Source organism: Branchiostoma lanceolatum, chromosome 1 (assembly GCF_035083965.1).
Source record: "Branchiostoma lanceolatum isolate klBraLanc5 chromosome 1, klBraLanc5.hap2, whole genome shotgun sequence".
NCBI classification, from domain to species: domain Eukaryota; kingdom Metazoa; phylum Chordata; class Leptocardii; order Amphioxiformes; family Branchiostomatidae; genus Branchiostoma; species Branchiostoma lanceolatum.
The window spans coordinates 2,141,035-2,163,438 of NC_089722.1; the positions used below are offsets into that span (position 1 = coordinate 2,141,035).

The 22,404-nt window shown below is 41.3% G+C and overlaps 2 protein-coding genes and 1 long non-coding RNA gene across 3 annotated transcripts in view; all 3 read left to right on the top strand.

Moving 5' to 3' along the window:
* The window catches only part of LOC136425219 (sperm-associated antigen 17-like), a 29,190-nt gene extending 10,165 nt beyond the window's left edge, over nt 1-19,025 (top strand). Inside the window, exons 4-6 of the mRNA XM_066414018.1 lie at nt 2,645-2,813; nt 18,666-18,742; nt 18,987-19,025. Coding sequence (XP_066270115.1) covers nt 2,645-2,813; nt 18,666-18,742; nt 18,987-19,025 — 285 coding nt within the window. The remainder of the gene's footprint in view (nt 1-2,644; nt 2,814-18,665; nt 18,743-18,986) is intronic.
* LOC136429353 (uncharacterized) lies at nt 3,647-9,293 on the top strand. Its single transcript, XR_010754747.1, has 2 exons — nt 3,647-6,659; nt 6,697-9,293. It is a non-coding gene; the product is annotated as an uncharacterized lncRNA (long non-coding RNA).
* A 111-nt stretch (nt 19,026-19,136) lies between the features above and the next one.
* Nucleotides 19,137-22,404, top strand: part of LOC136429341 (sperm-associated antigen 17-like) — a 40,909-nt gene continuing 37,641 nt past the window's right edge. The window contains exons 1-3 of the mRNA XM_066419196.1: nt 19,137-19,327; nt 20,257-20,292; nt 22,114-22,316. Coding sequence (XP_066275293.1) covers nt 19,171-19,327; nt 20,257-20,292; nt 22,114-22,316 — 396 coding nt within the window. The 5' untranslated portion in view covers nt 19,137-19,170. The remainder of the gene's footprint in view (nt 19,328-20,256; nt 20,293-22,113; nt 22,317-22,404) is intronic.

Here is a 22,404-nt window from a genome sequence, read left to right on the forward strand (position 1 = left end):
TGGCTAACAAGGGGCTTGCCATGTTCATGGATCACTGTGCAGCATCACAATTTGTAGTTTCTAATACAGAAGTCTGTTTATAGAAAACTGGGACCAACTTGGATTTGTGAACTCCTTGTCATGTCAATTGTTTAGTGCCATGCCTACAGAAAGCATTTTTGCATTACGCCAAAAATACTAGTAACTGTTACTCAATTATGCAAGCAACTGGATAAAATTTTGAAATAGTCAGACATTTCAGACAGCATCCGCTGTCTTTCGTCAGTGACTAACAATTGGACTGGGAAACCAGGTTTTATACCAAAACTCTGAATAGATATGTTAATGAGGTTAAGACAATTTAGGATGGCTTGCATTACTTTCACGAAAAGGGTTATGTTTTCTGTTGGGCTATGGTGGAGTGGCTTTGGATGTAAACAGCATAACTCAACTAAAAAGAAAAAAAATTAAGAGTGGTGGATTAAACCTCACAACCCGGTCTTACCTAGCTAGAACATTAGGAAATATACCAGACATGTCTGGATATGCGCCCCGATGTTGTGCCCTTGGGAAAGGCAGTTAACACGACTTTCCTCACTTCACTCAGGTGTAAATGAGTACCTAGCTCATCTAGGGTTAGGGACGTCCCTTGGATAGGACATTAAATGGAGGTCCCGTGTTTGGAGAGAGCCACACCCCGCGCACGTAAAAGAACCAACCACACCTTTCGAAAAAGAGTACATAGGGGCATGCCCCGGTGTGCGATGGTCCAAAACCTACAGTCCTATGACCGTACATGGGTTCGCCCTTATAGTAATAGCCTCCGGCTAGTTGGGCAACCCTGGCATGAACCAATAAATAAATAGATAAATAAAAAATAGACCAGGTTATGTAAAACAGAGGCAAACAAACATACCTTATTGAGTACATTTGTACAGTAGAGCCTGATGTAATATTCCACACACCACCAGGTGTTGTGCTTCTTTCCTTCCTTGTCTGTCATGGAAAGCTGACCATGAGCTCACAGCTACTCCACCTCTCAACACATTAATACACTACCACTCACTCGCTACTGTACATCTTGAAATGTTCACAGTGGTTCAATTTTTGCAGTTTCCGCTATGACCTCGCTTTTTACCTCAAGATATGAAGACGCTGCAAATATGTATTTTGTATTACTGCCCTGCCAGTCACATCTTTACTACAAAATTGTTTCAATCCACAAACTTTAAACACTGGAAAAACCTCCTTTCCCATCCTAATGCAAAATTCAATCCCAGGAAAAATAAGTGAATATACAGTACATTGAGTAGCCCAGATGTCAGGTCAGGTGTGTTATGTCTAGCGGCAGCCCTCCCCTCCCCTAAGTTTTATCTGAAATCAAATGAGATGTTCAGGGCAAAGGTCAATGTCAAGATTGCTGGAAGTATTTCTGTGTAAGCGGAGTCAAGGTCACGGTACGGCTGAAACATGTTGAAGTTTATCAGACTGATAAAATACTGTAGATTTTGAAATGTTAGCAGTGGTCTTATTTTCGGGATAACTTCTGAAGATTGATAGTAAATCACCACACAAAACTAGGCTTGATATTTACTAAGATTAATGACTATTACTACAAAATTGTTTCATTTTCGAACTGAGCTAGTAAGAGTTCTTTCGCGAAATTAAGTCCTTCTAAAACAAAATGAACCTACCGTGAGTTCTTACATATTGTCTGGAATGTTTCGGTAGGCTGCTGTCAACGTAATCATGTACCTCCTCAGGAGACAAAACAATTGCTTGATGGAACACGTCTTTCAGAGTCAAAGATTAAGGAGTAAACCTAAAGGGTTGATATTTTTTGGTGAGAACCTACAAAATTTCAAAATCTATGGTTTATTTGCATCTTGACTTCCATGATTCTGAATTTTGTCAAAAGATGTGGGTTCAAACCAACAAAATATCTCATATATGTACCTCTATTATTCAACTATTAACTTTCTCCCGCATTTGTATTGGTTACAGCGTTAGTCAGCAAGGAGAGGGTTAGAATAAGTCCATGACTTGTGTTAATCCTTTGAAGCATGTTCTAACAGATAAGTTATGTTGTAGTTAATGAAACAGTCTGTGTGTAGGGTATCTGGGGACTGTCGCCATGTCAGTAACACCCAAACATGACCACAACACATCAGGACTGGTGTTTTAAGTCATACATAACTAACCCCAGTAGATTACAGTCTAACCCAAGCATGACGGGTCTGGTTTCTTTTAAAGGGGGCTGCCAAAAGATGGGCAGTAACAATTATAAGCAACCAGGCTATTCCAATATATTTTGGAGAAAATACAAGACACAACCTCCGAGCCGCAGAATACAGTAGATCATCATCATCAGTACATTTGTATATTATGCAATCTGAGAGAAGTGGAGAATATTTTAAGGACATCCAAATGGAAAGCAGGCTAGTGTTTTTTCCTAGATCTAACCAAATGTTTTAGAATCATAACTGTCTTCTGACTTGATATTTAGTTTAGAGAAGACAGAGTCAAGACTATATTGAGACAAGTAGAAAATAAAGAATGGATTTGAAATAAGAAACAGGCTTTTTATGAAATTTCTTTTCTAATCTATTGCAATTTTGTTCAGTTAACCAAATGACTTGATGTTTTTCTTGATATTTTTCTTAAGGCTGCAGAAGACAAGGCCAAGGGTAAGACGCCAGGTAAAGATGGCAAGAGGCCGAGGAGTAAGTCTCCTGCCAAAGGGAAGGGGAAGAAGACGCCGGAACCGCCCGCAGTTAAGAAGGACACCAAACTGAAGAGGCGAGGGGAGGAGGATGAGGAAAACAAATACATAGGTGAGACTGTCATGCACACCAAGGTTCACCTGGAATGGGCTATTCCATTCTATTGCTGTATGGGGGGGTTATCAGGAATCATCTTAGCCTCCTTTTCCCTTTCATCTTGCCTACATTTCTCTATTTGCACTAGTAAAATTGTGTGTTGTTGTTGATCATCAAGTGAGTCAACAATGAAAAAATCAGACTGACCACCCCCTAAATCTTAATGGGATGGTCCTTGTTGTATCAACTTCAATGATAAATTCAGTGTATGCATGTAGTTAGGGGGTGTGGTTGGTAAAGTGGATTTGAAAAACAGCTACCAATTTTGAATACTAGTACTCTATCTAGCTTAATTATTAGTCTGTCCAAGCTTTGAATGAAGTCCTTCAAAAGTAAACTGTTATTATAATGATACTTTCTTTGAGTAAAATGGTAAAACTTTTACTATTTTAAAACTATAATTAGTATAAATCATGTTTGTTTAAATTTCAATGCTGCTCTTTCTATGGACTACAGAGTTAATCATAGGTAAGACACTAACTATTCATAAATTCCAGCTTTTATTTATCTTTCAACATTTGCTCTTATTGAATACCATAAATGAATATTTTTAACTCTATGCTCTATTATCATAGATCAAATGTAGGCATAACTTGTGAATAGAAAATCAGGTCATCGTTTTTCTTTAGAAAACCATATCTGGTCATCTATGAATAAACCTGTACAATGTCACTCAATGTACTTCATCCCATCTTCAATACACAGTTGTTACACACTGGGAATCACAGCTATTCAAATTATTTCCCAAACATGCAAATAAGGTGAACTACACACACATGTAGAAATATCACTACGAACGCGGAAAAGCGACAAATGGACAAAATCGGTTACATTTTGGGCAATAAATTAGTGTTGGTTACAATTCTAAAATTGTCGCCGTTTAGATTGCCCCCAATTAGCGACATTTTCGGTTTATGGACCCAGCCCGAGTTCCATGGAAGTGGAAAGGTTACAATTTCTGGGAGAACGGCGACAAATGCCGGTTTATGGTCCCACCCGGCGGGCTAATGAACTGCGCTGTGAAAATGTCGCCGTTTGAATTGCCCCTTCCGCACTTGGGCCGGTCAATGCACACTTCACACCTACATGTTTCCCCTCCTACCGATAATTCCTATTGTGTATACTAATCTGTGAGGCAAATCTGCCCGCGTGGTTGTGAATAGATCGTCGATCTCGGCCGTGAAACACGAAAGACGGCCGAGATCGGCCGCTGCGCCCCGCGACATGCAAGCGGCAAGCCGGGTCAAAGGTCATTCAGAGACAAAACAACAACACGGCGAGCGGCAAAACTCTCCGTATTTGCAACATCGCGGCGCGGTCTAATTTTGCAGCCGTGTTTTAGTATTGAAAAAATACCCTTCTGGCCGTCGGTGGAACCGTCAACCCCATTTTCCCAGCGTCGTCGCGGACATGTTGTAAAGTAAACACTGGAAGTTCTGTGATCTTCTGTGGGGCACTATAGCCTGCTCGAACACGCGCGCGCTAGAATCAAGCGAAAGTAACCCGAGACAATTTACGTGACTCTGGCTTTCCAAATATGGAAAATTTATGCAAATGTCACGTGCAATCCGCCCGAAAGTGTGCTATTGGCTCGGCCGGTTGCTATGCAGTGGTGAATGGCGGCGCCTTTGATGAACTGCTTGGAAGTTTTGCGGTGGGCGCGGCCTATCGCATGCGAATTTGATTTTCTCAAGAGTTCTCACGACTTGCCGGCCGGCGCGGGGATAGCTGGCGGGATTCCCCACCGTTACAAATGCAACAATGTTCTTTTTGCTGGTATTTCTACCAATAGTGCTACATATGTGGCATGAATGTCAATGCCGCTACCACTAAAAATCGGAGGATACCTAGTCCTGGATATTTGGATATGATGCAAGTCGTTGTCGTAGGGTGAGGATGGCTACGATGCCTCGGCCGAGAGATTACGTAACGATGGATAGCTGTTGGCCATCCCGGCACGTGAGCAAGTTTGTATCGCACCGGGAACCTTGAAATAAGAAATATTCTACCCCTGAAATCGTGAGCGGCCGGACATGATTTTCGCTCTTCAGTGAAATATCTAACATCCTTCTTGTTCAGATTAGTTTTTTACGACTTTATTTTGTTAAAAGGAGTTTAAATCTGTTGGCAAAATTTCCGATTTGTAACATAGAAAAATCTAAAAACCGTGTCTTGGTTCAAAGGACCGTCGAACAGTGACGCTTTAAACTAGCCTGGAATCCATCCTATTTAGCTTCCGGCCGCTACCCAAGCTCCGCTGCCTGACCAATTAATTGGCCAGGCAGCGGAGCTTGGGCAGCGGCCGGAAGCTAAATAGGATGGATTCCAGGCTAGTTTAAACAAGGTTAAAATCCTAAAACGAGAAAATAAACATCCATCTCTCCACCGGTCATTCCTAACCTACAAGTCCAAGCAGATGTTAGAATCCGGCTGAGTTTGTGTGTGTTTTGCAAGATTTATAAAGTTTTCTTGTAGTAGCGAGAGAATGGTTAAAAAGGAGCACTCGTAAATCCTAACATCTGCTTTGAGATTTGGTCCCACCGACGGCTTTTGTTTGTTTGCTGTTGTTTGTATTGCAAACCCGGTAAACCGCATCAAGGCGTAACACATCAGGTTAATTCGGCTAGTAAGATATCTCGTTTGAAGCACCGCCCACTTTAAAAAAGTTAATGAACATAAGATCTGCTCGTGATAAAAGATTAAGGTACTTACCGAACATGACAAAGTCTCCGGTAAACCGTAAATATAGATTTGCCACCCAAGCGGGGAAAGTTGGACGGCTGAAATCCGGGTGAAATCGGTCTAAAGAAAGTTCCTTGGTGCGCATGATCAATCAACTTGTCCCTTGCAGTTCTTCCATCTTTTTGCATTTTGCAAGTAGTGAAAACTTAAAGTGTTTCTCTTTTAACCTTTTAAACAAAGATCGCAGGTCAAAATGCAGGATTCTTTCACAGCCTTTTCCCGCCATATTCAGACCATGCACGTAATCTTGGCATATCCACCTTGGTCTATCAGACGCAAATGTCCGGAAAGTGACATTCAGTAGTCCATAGCAATAGGACAAGTGAGGTCCGGTCCGGTGTGCTAGTTCGTAGCGAGCTTTTCATGTTGCTATACTCGGGAATTGGACATTGAATATGCCCCCCTCCCAATATTTGCAACAAGAAGGAGGTTCAATCACTAATCAGTGCCTGACTGTGCTGTAAAAGCTTCCCTAACTGAACAAGATTACACGTACCTCCCCATTGGTATCGCCTTGTTTCTTCGAGAGTCAAATCTCCACCGTAGGTGTAGTACGTCGTACTCCTGCAGTCCAATGTCGGGATCTTTCCCAGCCATGCATCTCCAAGCCTGGACTAATTTTCCCGCCAGATAACACTGAACTCTGACACCGATGTGTTACTACAGTAACTATTATTCATGAGCTGGTCTCAAGAGGAAATGTGAAACAATACACAGGAAGTAGTCGTCCCAGCATTTGAATGACAACGTTGACGATCCATTGATCTGTGTGTTGTGTTGTGTTGTGCAAATCCCTTCTCGATGCCAGATCGCGTCCGATTTGAACTATTTTTGTAGCGAATGTGATGTGTAACTTCAATGGGCTGTCACAAGCATTCATACTTGAAAGTTGCAGAATTTGATGTCTTTATTTGAAATGATATTAAACATCAAGGAGGTGATACCATTCCACAGATCGATGTTTGTTATGTTTGCAGATTATATAGAATAGGAGGCATATGATTCATTCTTCAAGCTCCCAAAAAATGTATCCACTTCTTTAAGAGTTGAAGCAAGGAGGTTTTATATATAAAACCTCCTTGTTTGAAGTAAGGAGCCTTGCTTCAAGAAAAGGTATCCATGGTTGAAACAATCGTAACACTAACAGTGCCCTCATGAATACTCCGAAAATATGTAGATGAAAAAGTAATGCACATTCCTGCTGGTGTGTTTATCCAGAGGGGCGGTTTAATATACCGGCTATACAGATACAGACTCCATACTTACAATGATACTTAGTAAACATAGCGAATGTGACAGTGACAATTGAATGCGTTAAAGACTAGAAAAGCAATGTTGTATATATATAGTGGCCGGTATGAGATGCTGTTTGCGGAGGTTTCAGGACAGTATATACGTCCAGGCAAGGAGGTTATATATAAAACCTCCTTGGTCCAGGCAAGGAGGTATTAAATTTAACCTCCTTGGTCAGGGTCCAAAGAATCTTCTCCCAAAAGATCGCTTGCTGACAAATTAGTACGGTTTTGCATGACAAAAGGAAACTTTGGGTTACGGGTTTGCCGGCCGATGACGGTCCCCAGGGAAAGCACAATCCCATTATCATGGAGACGATAAACTCTTGTTCCCCCTTGCAAGAGAAAGGCCCATTAGAAAGGCCCTGTAACACAGCCACTCACCAGTAGAATCGATCAGCAGATGAGTCTACGACTTCTGCGAGCCCAGCCACTACAGGCTGTGGCCGCGTTGCGAACGCTGAGAGACCAAGGACATTATCCTATATAATGTCCGTTGACAGACCAACTTTAAAAGCAGAGGTTGATGGGGAAGATTGTGATCCCGACCGGCATATGATATTGAAGAAGGTCACTATCTTCTTCTTTAACCAACCTCTGCTTTGTTCGAGAGTAGAGCGTCAACGGTTTGATAGATCGCTCAACGAATTTCATAGATAAGAGACAATTTATATTCATGTTTTGAGTTTTGTTGTCTTCCAATGAATCATACCTTTTTATCTTGCATTATATTCCAGTTATGAAATCCATTTTGGAAGCTTGGCAATCGCCAGAGAGCGGGGCCCAAATGACACTTTCGGCAGTAAAAAAAATAGTAGAATCAAGGATGTTTTGTCAAATACGCCCGGTGATGTCTCGATAATCCTGCGATTTTGAAGGATCGGTCACGGTGGCAGGTCAATGAACCACTTTCAACGTGATATGGTAAATTTTCAGAATAAGAATTGGCGCGACTCTCGGGCGATTGTGAGATTCGGCGACTTTCTGATCATTACCAAATACTCGTCGACCGTGTGACAGGGGCATAACTACTGACTCAGCTGGTCAGCATATGCCAGCCTGCAGGACACATGACGTACTAATGCTACCATCACATTTCCAACCCGGGGCCCGGCCTGGCAGTTTGCGGGAACGAATACTATTGTATTATGTATATCATACTATATGATAACACAAGGTTAAAGTATATTTAACCTCCTTGATGATATAAAAGACAACAAACACACAAACGTCAAAAATAGTTATCATGAGCATACTTAATGTATATTTCTTGACATACACTTTCATTTTTTGCTCCCGCAAACCGGGCCCCGATTTGGAAATGTGACCGTACCACAAGCAAGAGACAGCCAATGGAGAATAGACGCAAAATGCATCCGGGTCACATCTATTACCAGAACACTCCCTTTTTCTGCAAATTAATATCAAGTTTGTCTTTTTTCATATTTTCCAGGTTCGTCCTCTTTTTATCAACTTTTGACCATGCTGTGCAAGAATTCGAAAACAGGATGAACAGACTTACTTGAACGTTTTGTTTTTTTGTTTTGTTCCGTTTTGACGTTTTGTTGTCGAGTTCTGTTGACCCCAATTTGTTATGTTACGTTTTTGTCAGTTCGATTTCATTGAAGTGTCTACCGGCAAAGAAACATACTAACAATTAGCTTTCGCACAACTAACAACTCATAGAATTCAGGCTAATACGTGTATTTGAAAATGCTAGTCTCCTTCGCAGACTTTTTAGAGCGCCGGCGTTTATTTCTTTGGGCGAGCGCTGATCAATTCGATTCGTGACTTTCAAGGGAGCGGATGCTGTCCTAAACTTCTGACTGTTTCAAAATTTTATCCAGTTGCTTGAGTAACTATTTTTGGCGTAACCGTAAAGATTTTCTTTTGCTGGCAGAGCTAGAAAGGGCGCTGCAAGAAGTCTACGAAGGAGGCTAAGGAAATGCAATGTTTTTAAACGTATTCTTACGATACCTAGGCAAGAAACGAAACAAATACGTGTTATCATATTTTCATTAATATGGGAAAACCGTGTCTTAAGCAAACCCTAAGCATTAGTTCACTAAGAAAAAAGTGTCCCTAGAGATAAGGATACTAATTGAAAAATCCTTCAAGTTACATCCGACGAAAATGCATGGTGTGAAGCAGGTGAGCTTGAAAACAACATCTATCTAATATGCATGCAAAGATATGGTGGAGAACATTTGTGACGAAGGAAGTTGACATTTACATTAAGACATGGTATGTAGGTGGGGTTCACAGACGAGTACCTACATGGACATAGCATAGGGTAGTGAGGCGATTTTGTCGTCTGCTGTTTTGTGTACATTTTTACTGAAATGTGACATTCTCCACACAGCGCGCAACTCTGCTAATGAAACTTGCGCTCCAGATGTAATATAATGTTACAGAATCTTTTCGAGTTGAAGCATCGGTCCTGTCATAAAAAGAGTCAACGGGTCTTAAAATATGAAGATTTATTCCTGGCCATGGGAGGTCTTGTCGAGTTACCGGTACCAGGAAAGTACCAATACGTACCGTACTTCAAATTCGATATCGCTATGTTGACAATCGTTTTATTATTGCTTTACATGTTTCGAACGTCTGTCGTCCTCCCAACTTCCAACTTCACGACAAGACTTACCATTACTTGTGAATTGTGTTTACTTAAAGGTCTTCTTTTCATTTACTTGTCTTACTTTAAAATCATCACGCACATTTTAACTGGAAACGTAGCACGAAACGAACCATCTGTCGGGCTTTCTGCCCACCCGTATTTCTACAACCAAACTCTAAATATTTTATTTCCCAAGTTTACGGACAAGTTTCATAAGATTCTAAAAAATGAACATATGCGAGGAAATTTTTGTAAACGCTTGTGTAAATGCTTTTCAGTACTAATATTCTCATGCAGCAAATATTCTCGTCTCTTTTGTCCAACCGGAACCAAAGAAAAAAATGATGCGAATTGATAGATCAAATCTGACAAATGTTGCAGCAAACCGTTATAGATCTTGACAGCACTCCGGTACACCTGTGGAATATAAGTAGAATTAGACTTTCTTTTCCATTTTTTTATAACAATTGAAACTCCAATGTAATCCTCATTCTGACATGTTGCTATAGCTCTACTGCCGAGCACTCCACATACGGCATGCGGTAGCCAGGCCTTTTGCTGTTGTGTCAGCGAATCATCAATCATTTGTTTGGAAGTATTGACGCATTGTATTTGAAGAGTTGAACCTGTAACACCCACCGACCCCACATGAGCACCACACACAAAAAAAACACAAGTGAAACCTATCAACCTTCCACTCATGTGCGACACGATATTACAGTAGCGCCACATGTACCAGTTAGTCTTCCTGTACGGTAGGTATTGTTGCAGAAGGAAATGTTGAGAATTGTTTGAGGATTGTTTTTACATTTCCAAATGCCTGTTATCCTCTCAACTTAACAACATCACTTAACATCACTTGTGAATTGTGTTTATCTAACGATCCGATGCTTTGTTGGACGTTTTAGAACCTATGAAGGGTACCTCTGTGTCCAATTATTAGCTGGAAATATAGCCCAGACCACCTGTCAGATCGGACAACCTCGACTACTGCTAGATCTAATGACGCTTCAAATACTAGTCACTTTGGGTTATTTGTTATATATTTCACATATGTTGTCCATGTCAATTATCATTCGAATTGTACAAGGAAACCGTCGTGCAACACCGGAGCATATGGTAGAAACTGCACAGTACCGCATGGACAATGTCTTTATCTCAATATAGAAGTCAGTATAGAATGAAGACTGTAGGAACACCCGACAGGTAGTCTAGGTACATGTACCTCCCTATATTTCCAGCCAACACTTGCGTGGTTATTTCAAATTCCAATGCGCATCTTATAAAACCTAAAACTAAGTTAAAACAGACGACGTTTAGTTATCGATGAATGTGACAAAAGTGTAAGATCGAAAACGACTCTCCATGTTGTATAACCATGGCCTGTTTTAATATCGCAAGATTTACAGGATATTTTCATATCATCTTTAGAAACGGGGTACTGATACTATATCATAGACAACTAAAGTACTAGTATTGAGAGCACCGTTTGAAGGGTTTTCATACACGCCCCGATAGACCGGCTAAACGGTAATTGGAAAATTGATAGTTCCGTGTTGTTTTCTAAAGTTCAGGACACTCTTGGACCGTGAAAAGGCTTTTTGATATATCATAAGATATACAGGAGTCTCGTATATTATTGCCTAATGTGTAACTTGTAGAGCGTTATTTGCACAAGACGACGAAACAGAAATATTAACAGCGCCGTTTGAAGGGTTTTCATACACGCCCCGATAGACCGGCTTAACGGTGATTGGAAAATTGATACTAGTAGTTCCGTGTTGTTTTCTAAAGTTCAGGACACCCTTGGACCGTGAAAAAGCTTTTTTTTTAATTATAAGATATATAGGAGTCTCGTATATTATTGTCTAATGTGTAACTTGTAGAGCGTTATTTGCGAGAGAGGTCGAATCAGAAATATTAAGAGCGCCGTTTGAATGGTTTTCATACACGCCCCGATAGACCGGCTGAACGGTTTGAAAAAAATGATAGTTCCGTGTTGTTTTCTTAGGTTCAGGACGCTGTAAGGCCATGAAAACGCTTGTCCTTAAACAACAAGATATACAGGAGTCTCGTGTATCATATACTAACGAATGACTTGTCGGAGTGTTTGAAAAAGACCTCCAAAGAGAAATACTGAGAGCGCAATTGGCAGGGTTTTCATACACGCACGCCGTATAGACTTGTGCTCAACGGTGATTAGAAAATTTATAGTTCCGTATTGTTTTCTATGGTTCAGGACACTCTTGGACCACGAAAAAGCTTTTTAATATATCACAAGATATACAGGAGTTTCCGTATATTATTGACTAATGGTTACTTAACTTGTAGAGCGTTTGCAGAAGACGTCGAATCAGAAATATTGAGAGCGCCGGTTGAAGGGTTTTCAAACACGCACCAGAAGACTTTGGCTGAACAGTGATTGGAAAATTGATAGTTTCGTGTTGTTTTCTGCGGTTCAGGAGACTGTAGGACCATGAAAAAGCTTTTTATCATATCACAATACAAACAGGAGTCTCGTATATTATTGACTAATGGGCGACTTGTAGAGCACAAGTGTTTTTAAACATTTTACAAAGCATACTACGCCATATTCAAGTAAACACAACTAACACATACTGCTAGGTCATCTCGTTAATCTAAGAGGACGACGGAGGTTTATCTATGATGGTTTTGAGAACATACGGGAAACGATTGTCAACATTTCCTCTTTCATTTTCGGATGTATTGAGAGGTAACATTTTACTTCAGGATAAAGGGTACGATATGCTATAGCAGCACAGCATTGGTCTCGTTAGAAAGTACTTCCCGCGGTATTACTGCTCTAAATTAGTTTTCACATATCGCCCTGCATGAGCCACTAGTGAAGTTCTTGCAGAACGATGATTATGTCAACGCCGTGTTATCGCAGCCTAAAAGCCGAGTGAAGCGCAGGTGCCTCCACACACTGGGCACGCGACAGTAATGCTGGGGTCGCGGGTTTCTTTTCCTTCTTGGCTTGCCGCTTGCGATTCAGCTCGTCGCGTCTGTTCTCCTCGAAGGATAGAAAGGGTGTTCAAATTGTCAAGTTGTCCCTATTGTTTAATTTAATCATTAGAAAAAAAACTTGCACTCAGTAGTTCTGAGCTGAAAAATGTTTTCAAACATTGTGTTGCATCAGAAAGTTACGCATGTTCAACATCTAAGTATGGACAGGTTAGGGTTAGAGTTAGGGTTAGGGTAATGCTACATGCTGGTAGGTATCTTGTAACACTACACAGATGTTTATGAATGTTGTCATTTACGTGATTAAGATTTGAATACGCTGCAACATTTATTTGGTTCAATATCAATTCGCAACATTTCTTGGAAGCGGGGATTACCGAGTACCACTCGAATAGCAGTGCGTCAGGCAAGGGGTGGAGTTAAAGTTTCAAAGGTTGGTTTAAGCAAAAAAAGAACTAACAATTCTTATTTTGTAATACTACACAGATGTTTATGAGTGTCGTCTTTTACGTGATTAAGATCTGAATAAGCTGCGACATTTATCAGATTCAATATCAATTCGCAACATTTCTTGGATAATGGAGGCGTAAGATCGCTTAGCGCTATCGGTACGGTATTTTGGGGGTACCGTACTCCGACGTGTGGCGCAACACTAAAGTTTTTAACTTTTCTAAGTCCTTCTTTTGTGATCTAATGCCAAGGGCATCATTAGAAAAAAAAAACTTGCACTCAGTAGTTCTGAGCTGAAAAATGTTTTCAAACATTGTGTTGCATCAGAAAGTTACGCATGTTCAACATCTAAGTATGGACAGGTTAGGGTTAGGGTTAGGGTTAGGGTAATGCCACATGCTGGTAGGTATCTTGTAACGCTACACAGATGTTTATGAGTGTTGTCATTTACGTGATCAAGATTTGAATACGCTGCAACATTTATTGGGTTCAATATCAATTCGCAACATTTCTTGGAGGCGGGGATTACCGAGTACACTCGAATAGCAGTGCGTCAGGCAAGGGGTGGAGTTAAAGTTTCAAAGGTTGGTTTAAGCAAAAAAAGAACTAACAATTCTTATTTTGTAATACTACACAGATGTTTATGAGTGTCGTCTTTTACGTGATTAAGATCTGAATAAGCTGCGACATTTATCAGATTCAATATCAATTCGCAACATTTCTTGGATAATGGAGGCGTAAGATCGCTTAGCGCTATCGGTACGGTATTTTGGGGGTACCGTACTCCGACGTGTGGCGCAACACTAAAGTTTTTAACTTTTCTAAGTCCTTCTTTTGTGATCTAATGCCAAGGGCATCATTAGAAGAAAAAAAACTTGCACTCAGTAGTTCTGAGCTGAAAAATGTTTTCAAACATTGTGTTGCATCAGAAAGTTACGCATGTTCAACATCTAAGTATGCACAGGTTAGGGTTAGGGTTAGGGTTAGGGTAATGCCACATGCTGGTAGGTATCTTGTAACGCTACACAGATGTTTATGAGTGTTGTCATTTACGTGATCAAGATTTGAATACGCTGCAACATTTATTGGGTTCAATATCAATTCGCAACATTTCTTGGAGGCGGGGATTACCGAGTACACTCGAATAGCAGTGCGTCAGGCAAGGGGTGGAGTTAAAGTTTCAAAGGTTGGTTTAAGCAAAAAAAGAACTAACAATTCTTATTTTGTAACACTACACAGATGTTTATGAGTGTTGTCTTTTACGTGATTAAGATCTGAATAAGCTGCGACATTTATCAGATTCAATATCAATTCGCAACATTTCTTGGAGGATGGAGGCGTAAGATCGCTTAGCGCTATCGGTACGGTATTTTGGGGGTACCGTACTCCGACGTGTGGCGCAACACTAGAGTTTTTAAACTTTTCTAAGTCCTTCTTTTGTGATTTAATGCCAAGGGCTATGTACAGCTGGTTACACCCCACGCGGTTTAGGTATGTTCAGACGATCCAACCTCCTTGTTTGAAGTATCGCTATGAAATTACCGAAAGCCAGCAATGTCGTCAACAGGTGGTCCACCTCGTACCGTTCTGAAAAAAAATCATTTCCGGCTAAAGCCTGTGCTTTGATTTTAAAAGAATCATTCAAAATATCGCACTTCACATATCATATTAAACATTATCAACAAGGCAAGGCGATGTCAGACGCCAAGAAAGGCAAAAGGGTATCCTAAATACATTTTCACCCGTTTTATTTGCACATCTATACGGAACCACAGGCGGTGGTTCCGTGACGCCTACTAACGTGACAGTCGCAGGAGACGTAGCGCTAACCATTATCGTCCGATTTGTTCAAAACGCCATTGTCACCAACAGAGCCAAATATTAACCCATGGGAAGAAAGATCAGCTCTTCCACATAAAATGCATGGTTTGTAGCTTTTATCCGTCTGTTTTAAAGCCACGTGAGCATGATTTGAACTGAAGTCTGTAGTAAAGAAGTGTGCCATGGTGACCAATCGTCGTTCATTATCCTTCTAGTCAAGGTCCTTGTTCTAGTGCAGTCCACTTCAAAGACTCGGCAAATTTCTCCATAGGTGGACAAAGTAGTCTTCACATCAAACTTGAGGGATAATATATCGCGTTTGTGCGATTTAGATGAATTACGGAGTTCCGAATTCCATGTCAAATATTTAAGATGTTTATTCTCCCCTATGGGAAAAATATTCAGACAAACGTTCCTAAGGATTACGGTTTATCGATAAATCTTAATTCATAACGAGAACGGATTTTTTTGTAAAAATACAACGTCAACGTGTATACCGTTGGTCAGTGCATGAGATAGAGCAGCGCTATGTTAGAAAGTCTCAGACTGGTACTTCATTATCGACACATACTGGTATCATTTTTTAATAGTATTGAGCATTTTTTATAAACCTTCATGAGGATTGGCGGTAGGCCTAAACCAACCAAACCTTACCATCACGAGTACAAATGTATTTGTTAATACTTCCATGTGACCAAAATAGTTCCTCCTTGATTTCAACGAGCAGTATGATTTTATATGATAATCGCAACTGCAAAACGTCTATAGGCATGTGGGCTAATTCGATGGAGCTTTCATATGTCGAAACGAGTCCAAGAAAGTATAGAATCGTCTCAGTAAACACGGTTCACAACTGATGTAAGTATCGTTGTTTAGTCGAGAGGATATCAAACTTTTGGAAATGTAAAAATAATTCACAACGATTCTCAATATTTTTCGTCTTCAAAAACAGCAACCGCTATAGACGGGCAATGACGCGATGTTATCGTGCTGCGCACATGTAAGCAGTTGCTTGCTAAAGTTAACTGGTGTATGTGTGTGTGTGTGTGTGTGTGTGTGTGTGTGTGTGTGTGTGTGTGTGTGTGTGTGTGTGTGTGTGTGTGTGTTTGTTTGTTTGTGGTTCAAAGACGATGTGTCAGTACCTCAGTGTGCCTGATTTATAAGAATTGTTTCGCGAACATGTGCGGTATGCGGAGTACAGGATACCGGCACCACTTCAATATAGCAGTTCCAGACAAAGGATTACGTTGGACTTTCAAGGTTGCTTTTAGCAAAAAAATGGTAACTGTTTATTTCATAACGCTACGCAGATTTCTATGAGTGTTGTCTTTTGACGCGATCAAGATATAAATACTATGCAACATTTGTCAGACCTAATATCAATTCGCAACATTCCCACAATTACAATCTGAACTCTAAATATAATGAATCGAACTGTTGCCCTTAGTAATACATACAACTACAGTTTCGGACAAACTGACATGAGACCCAATTATTATATCGGAGACTTAGTCTTAATTGATCGCCAAGTAAACGTCATACCTGGGGAATGGGCTAATCGTGCAAACAGTAACGTAATCAAAACCATTTTTGTCAAAATAGTAACAGTTCCATCACTGAGTTTGGTAAATGATGTGGCTCGTACATGTAACATGACGAAATCAAAAAGTTGACATCTTAAACACTGCAGCATGTCGTTCCGTCGGGCGAAGCTATGAATACACTTGCTCACGTGCCGGTGGGCGCGGCCGACAGCTATCGAGTTGAACACAATCTCTACTCTACTCTACCCTTCTCTGAATCTCGCTATCCGGAACCGGTCTTTGTTTGCTGCAATCGACAACATCGAAGTTCTGGACGGAGTTGTAACACATATCAGTAGAAATACTATTTTGGCGTAACTCTCGTTACCTTACCACCTGCAAGCCGTATAAACGCTTGGAAAGGAAAACAACACATTCACATGCGATAGGCCACACCCATCGCAAAACTTCCAAGCAGTTCATCAAAGGCGCCGCCATTCATCACTGCATAGCAACCGGCCGAGCCAATAGCACACTTTCGGGCGGATTGCACGTGACATTTGCATAAATTTTCCATATTTGGAAAGCCAGAGTCACGTAAATTGTCTCGGGTTACTTTCGCTTGATTCTAGCGCGCGCGTGTTCGAGCAGGCTATAGTGCCCCACAGAAGATCACAGAACTTCCAGTGTTTACTTTACAACATGTCCGCGACGACGCTGGGAAAATGGGGTTGACGGTTCCACCGACGGCCAGAAGGGTATTTTTTCAATACTAAAACACGGCTGCAAAATTAGACCGCGCCGCGATGTTGCAAATACGGAGAGTTTTGCCGCTCGCCGTGTTGTTGTTTTGTCTCTGAATGACCTTTGACCCGGCTTGCCGCTTGCATGTCGCGGGGCGCAGCGGCCGATCTCGGCCGTCTTTCGTGTTTCACGGCCGAGATCGACGATCTATTCACAACCACGCGGGCAGATTTGCCTCACAGATTAGTATACACAATAGGAATTATCGGTAGGAGGGGAAACATGTAGGTGTGAAGTGTGCATTGACCGGCCCAAGTGCGGGAGGGGCAATTCAAACGGCGACATTTTCACAGCGCAGTTCATTAGCCCGCCGGGTGGGACCATAAACCGGCATTTGTCGCCGTTCTCCCAGAAATTGTAACCTTTCCACTTCCATGGAACTCGGGCTGGGTCTATAAACCGAAAATGTCGCTAATTGGGGGCAATCTAAACGGCGACAATTTTAGAATTGTAACCAACACTAATTTATTGCCCAAAATGTAACCGATTTTGTCCATTTGTCGCTTTTCCGCGTTCGTAGTGATATAATGCAAACATTGTAAGGCCTAAAACTGACATTATGATTGACCTAATATACAGATGATGAGCCGGATGACGGACCACAGCATTACGTGTTAAGGTTCCGGGTCGGAGTTCAATTGTGACCGGGGGTTGGGTCATGACCCGGTAATCTGCCGGAAGTGCGTGGTCGTCACCCTGATTTCTGCCCGAGATTGCTTGGTGATGGTTTTAGCTAGTCTCCAACCAGACCCAATAGATTGCAAAGACCGTATCCAACTGGCAGAAGGAGCTTATAGGGTTGGCTATGAGACTTGGGTTGGCTATGAAAACTCCTTCTGCCTGTTGGATACGGTCTTTGCCAACCCGTAGGTCTGCTTGGAGACTAGGTTTTAGCTGTGCATGAATATTTTGAATCTTCTGAAAAGCCCGTGAGTTGTAGTATTTTTGGGCGCGGTGCAGTTGGTTCGCTATCGAAGCCTTTTTTGTATTAGTCCGCGGCAACGGTGATGCGGTTTTCTCGCCTGATGACCCAAATAGCATCGTTTTTAATGCATTTTCACCGAATTTGCGTCATCGGAGATTGCGAAAAAGTTATCACATGACTTTTTAATTTTTTTAATTTTTCAGAGACACCATTTACTAAGCTTTCTCAGCATATATGCCGTGACCCCAGGAAAACTCGTTTTTTCCGAGCAGGTTCGATCAAAAAAGTGTAAAAAAATGATAATTTTCGGGTGCCAAATTTACATTTTACTATGGTTTCTACCCAAAATAAAGGGACAACGGACAAAACCGATAACTACATCGGAAAACAGCAGAAAACCGCTTTTCGACCATGTGATTACATTTTCCGTCCTACTTTTCTCGGCGGAATTGTAGCCCGTCGACCTGAGGGTGTCGGCCTACATACGAAATCGCAAAAAAACTCCGGTCCGAGACCTTAGTGCACGGTTTCCACCAGCCGCAGCTGGTCATGGCGCTGGTGGACACATATGCAAATCACTTCCCAACAATGCAAATTTATTCAAATTAGATTGAATATATATGCATTTATGATTGGTATATACAGATGATGAGCCAGATGACGGACCACAGCACTACGTGTTAGTGCACGGTTTCCACCAGCCGCAGCTGGTCATGGCTCTGGCAAAAACAGAATTATGCAAATCACTTCCCAACCATGCAAATTTATGCAAATTAGATGGAATATATATGCATACATTATGATTGATAATACAGATGATGAGCCGGATGACGGACCACAGCATTATGTGTTAGTGCATGGTTTCCACCAACCGCAGCTGGTCATAGCACTGGCAGACACATATGCAAATCACTTCCCAACCATGCAAATTTATGCAAATGGGCACGTCATTATTTATATATACAGATGATGAGCCGGATGACGGACCACAGCACTACATGTTAGTGCACGGTTTCCACCAGCCGCAGCTGGTCATGGCTCTGGCAGACACATATGCAAATCACTTCCCAACCATGCAAATTTATGCAAATGAGATCCATTATTATTTATATATACAGATGATGAGCCGGATGACGGACCACAGCACTACATGTTAGTGCACGGTTTCCACCAGCCGCAGCTGGTCATGGCTCTGGCGGACGTCGGGGTCAGCGTCGACTCTCTCCTCAAGATCACCTCAGAGGACTATACCATCTTCCAAACCCCCGAGGGAGGGGAGGCCTCACCCAGGGAGGAGCAGAAAAAAGGTAGGATTTCTGTCAGAAAGGGCCAAATAAAAACAATAATGTCTCAAATTTAATCAACATCAAGTGACTGTTCAATGTTAACAGAAAAAAAGATTAATAGTGTATGGATTTCTTTTATAAAGAAAGAGGGTCAAGTCAAACAATTTGTAGTTTGCTTGATTATATTTATATCTTGTTCAATGCTGATTTAGATCTGAAACTGTTATACATGTACATACCGGTATGATTAGTCTATTATGTGAACCTGTAAAACTATGAGACACAGTATCTTGCAGAGCCAGATGTTTTAGTATAAAACATGTGATTTCAAATTGGTAACTCATTTGCAAAACCGTTTAAGCTTATACAGTTATTTTGATGTGTGTCTACAATGAAATATGAAATATCAGATAAACTTGCTGTCCTGTCATGAATTACTGTCCAGATGATTACAACTGTCGAAATACTTCACTGTCAATGAAAATTCTGGTATACTGTATATGAAATTACTGTGTATGTCTTCTTACTGTGTTTAGTAACAGTTGAAAAGAACAATTATGATTATGCAAAAAACATGGATAATATGATCAACTTGAACAGAGTGGCATGAAAAAAAGCTGTCAATTTCATGTCACTTTGTATAAATAGAATATTATCATGTATTTGTATAAATTGTAGCAAAGGCCACGTCAATTCGATCGGTTGATTCTTGGGTTTTAAAAACCCAACAGAGTCTGAGACGAAAGTCTGCACTTTGGTACATACAACATGTACTATTTCAGGGACTGAATAAAGCCTGATTCAACTTTTCCTCCCCAACCTTTGCTTTTATCCTGACCTTTTTCTAAACGTTTGGCAAGACAACATCTGAGAACAAAAAAAATTGAATTCCTGTGGCCGAAGCACTGTAATTTGCATACAGCTGTGTGAATTCTCTTATTACATTCCAGATGAACAGGTGGAGCCTGTAGCAGGTGCGCAGGAAGGTATGCGTGGGCCAGGTGTTGGTTGGATTGATGTTTGCCGTGGGCGTGGACACTGAGATTTGTTTACACACACGTTTTTGAGTTGACTTGAAGTCGACTCAGGACTGTGGAAGGAGAACCCTAGGCCGCTCAAGTACCGTTTTCTTGGAAAAGAACTCCACATGAGCAGCCGGAAGCTCCTCACACACAGCCCTGAGTTGACTCTTGTGTGTAAATGTGTGACTGTGTGAATCCGGGCAAAGTTTAGTGTTTGTTCTGCTGGGCATGGACCCAATGGCTGGGTTTACACCAGGGCTGTCTCCAGGACCCGTCCTCTGTCCGGGGATGGAAATTTACTTGTAACGTGCCGGAAAAAATTCACCCCATTCATCAAAATATCTGACACGAAATTGATTAAAATTTTTTTCCATTAAGATTAAAATGACATATTTTTAAAAACAATGAAAACTAACAAAATTGGTATGAAAAATATGAGTGGGATGGAAAAAAATCCTCAGCTGGAGACAACCATAAGGCTAGTTTTGCATTACTAGACTGAATAAAAGTCCTACACAGGAACTACGCGGCTTCAGATGTCTTACTGAGGAACGACTGCGGTGTGAAAGATGTCGGTTAGTTTGAGGAATGAATCCACTCTACTATATATGAGTTACCGGTAACTTGGAGTCGACTTATGCAGGACTTTGCAAGGAGAACCCTAGGCCACTCAAGTAGGGTTTTCTAGTAGAAAACCCCCACTTGAGCAGCCCCAAGCTCCTCACACACAGCCTCGAGTCGACTCCGAAAACATGTATGTAAATCAGGCCAAAGATTTGTGTTTGTTCTGCTGTGCATGTGTGCTGGAGAAATCATCACAGAAATCTTCAAATCGAAAGTTGGGCTAATAAATAAGGACTGTAACACTTACGGTTGACTGTAAATGCATTTAAGTTTGCGGTGAATTAATTTCGGATTAGGGAGCAAAATGGAGTGTTTGCAGTGGTTTTTAGGTCGCAGTTGAAACGAGGTTGTTGGCAGGCAGAAGACAGAAGAAACATTCTTGCAATGGTTTTAAGTTTGCGAGGAAGAAGTTACTGTGAAAGCCACAAATATTGAAACACTGCTAACTTGAATGCATTACAGTATACACGGATAGCCGATCACGATCATTACAATTATACACATGACCATGAGTTGTTGTGTTGTGGTGTGTCTTTTAACATTAACCCTAACAACCACCAAAATTTTCAGATTCATCAAGCACGTGGTTGAAGGGAGCTACTTTGGAGCGTAGTCCTTCTTTCTTCCTCTCTTTTCTTTTACTTCTTCCTTTTGCTCTCTCTTGTTCTTTCCTCTCATCTTTTTGCAGATCCTTACATCTCTTCCTTCACTTTTCACTTTTTAACCTTCCATCCTTCCTATCTTTCCAATCCTTCATCGGTCTAAAATTGCTTCTTTTCTTCACTTCTTCCTTTTGCTCTCTTGTTCTTTCCTCTCCTCTTTTTTGCAGATCCTTAAATCTCTTCCTTCACTTTTCACTTTTTAACCTTCCATCCTTCCTATCTTTCTAATCCTTCATCGGTCTAAAATTGCTTCTTTTCTTCACTTCTTCCTTTTGCTCTCGTTCTTTCCTCTCCTCTTTTTGCAGATCCTTACATCTTCTCTTTCACCTTTCACTTTTTAACCTTCCATCCTTTCTATCTTTCCAATCCTTCATCAGTCTAAGATTGCTTCTTTTCTTCCCTTCATCCTTCAGCGCTTTCACTCACGTAGCCGTGCCACACTACTAAACGTACACTAACCACTAACCACCACTAACCCTGGGGCTGTCTGTATTCTCAGTCCATTTCTTTCCTCCAGCGCAACAAGACATCGAGAGACAGCAGCGACAGAAAGCGGAGGAGGAACTGCAGCGGTTCTGGAAGTTCCTGGACCCGGTGTTGCGCCGCGCGCCAGCGGGGTCCCGGCTACACGACATGGCGCGGCTCGAGTACGTGGTGGTGAACACGCTCCACCCATCAGATTGGGAGGATGCAGACAAGAAGGTGGGCACGAATTGTCAAAATTTTTGACATATTTTTGTTTCCTCCACTTCAAATTATCTAACTCTCTGAACTCCAAATTGTTACCTGA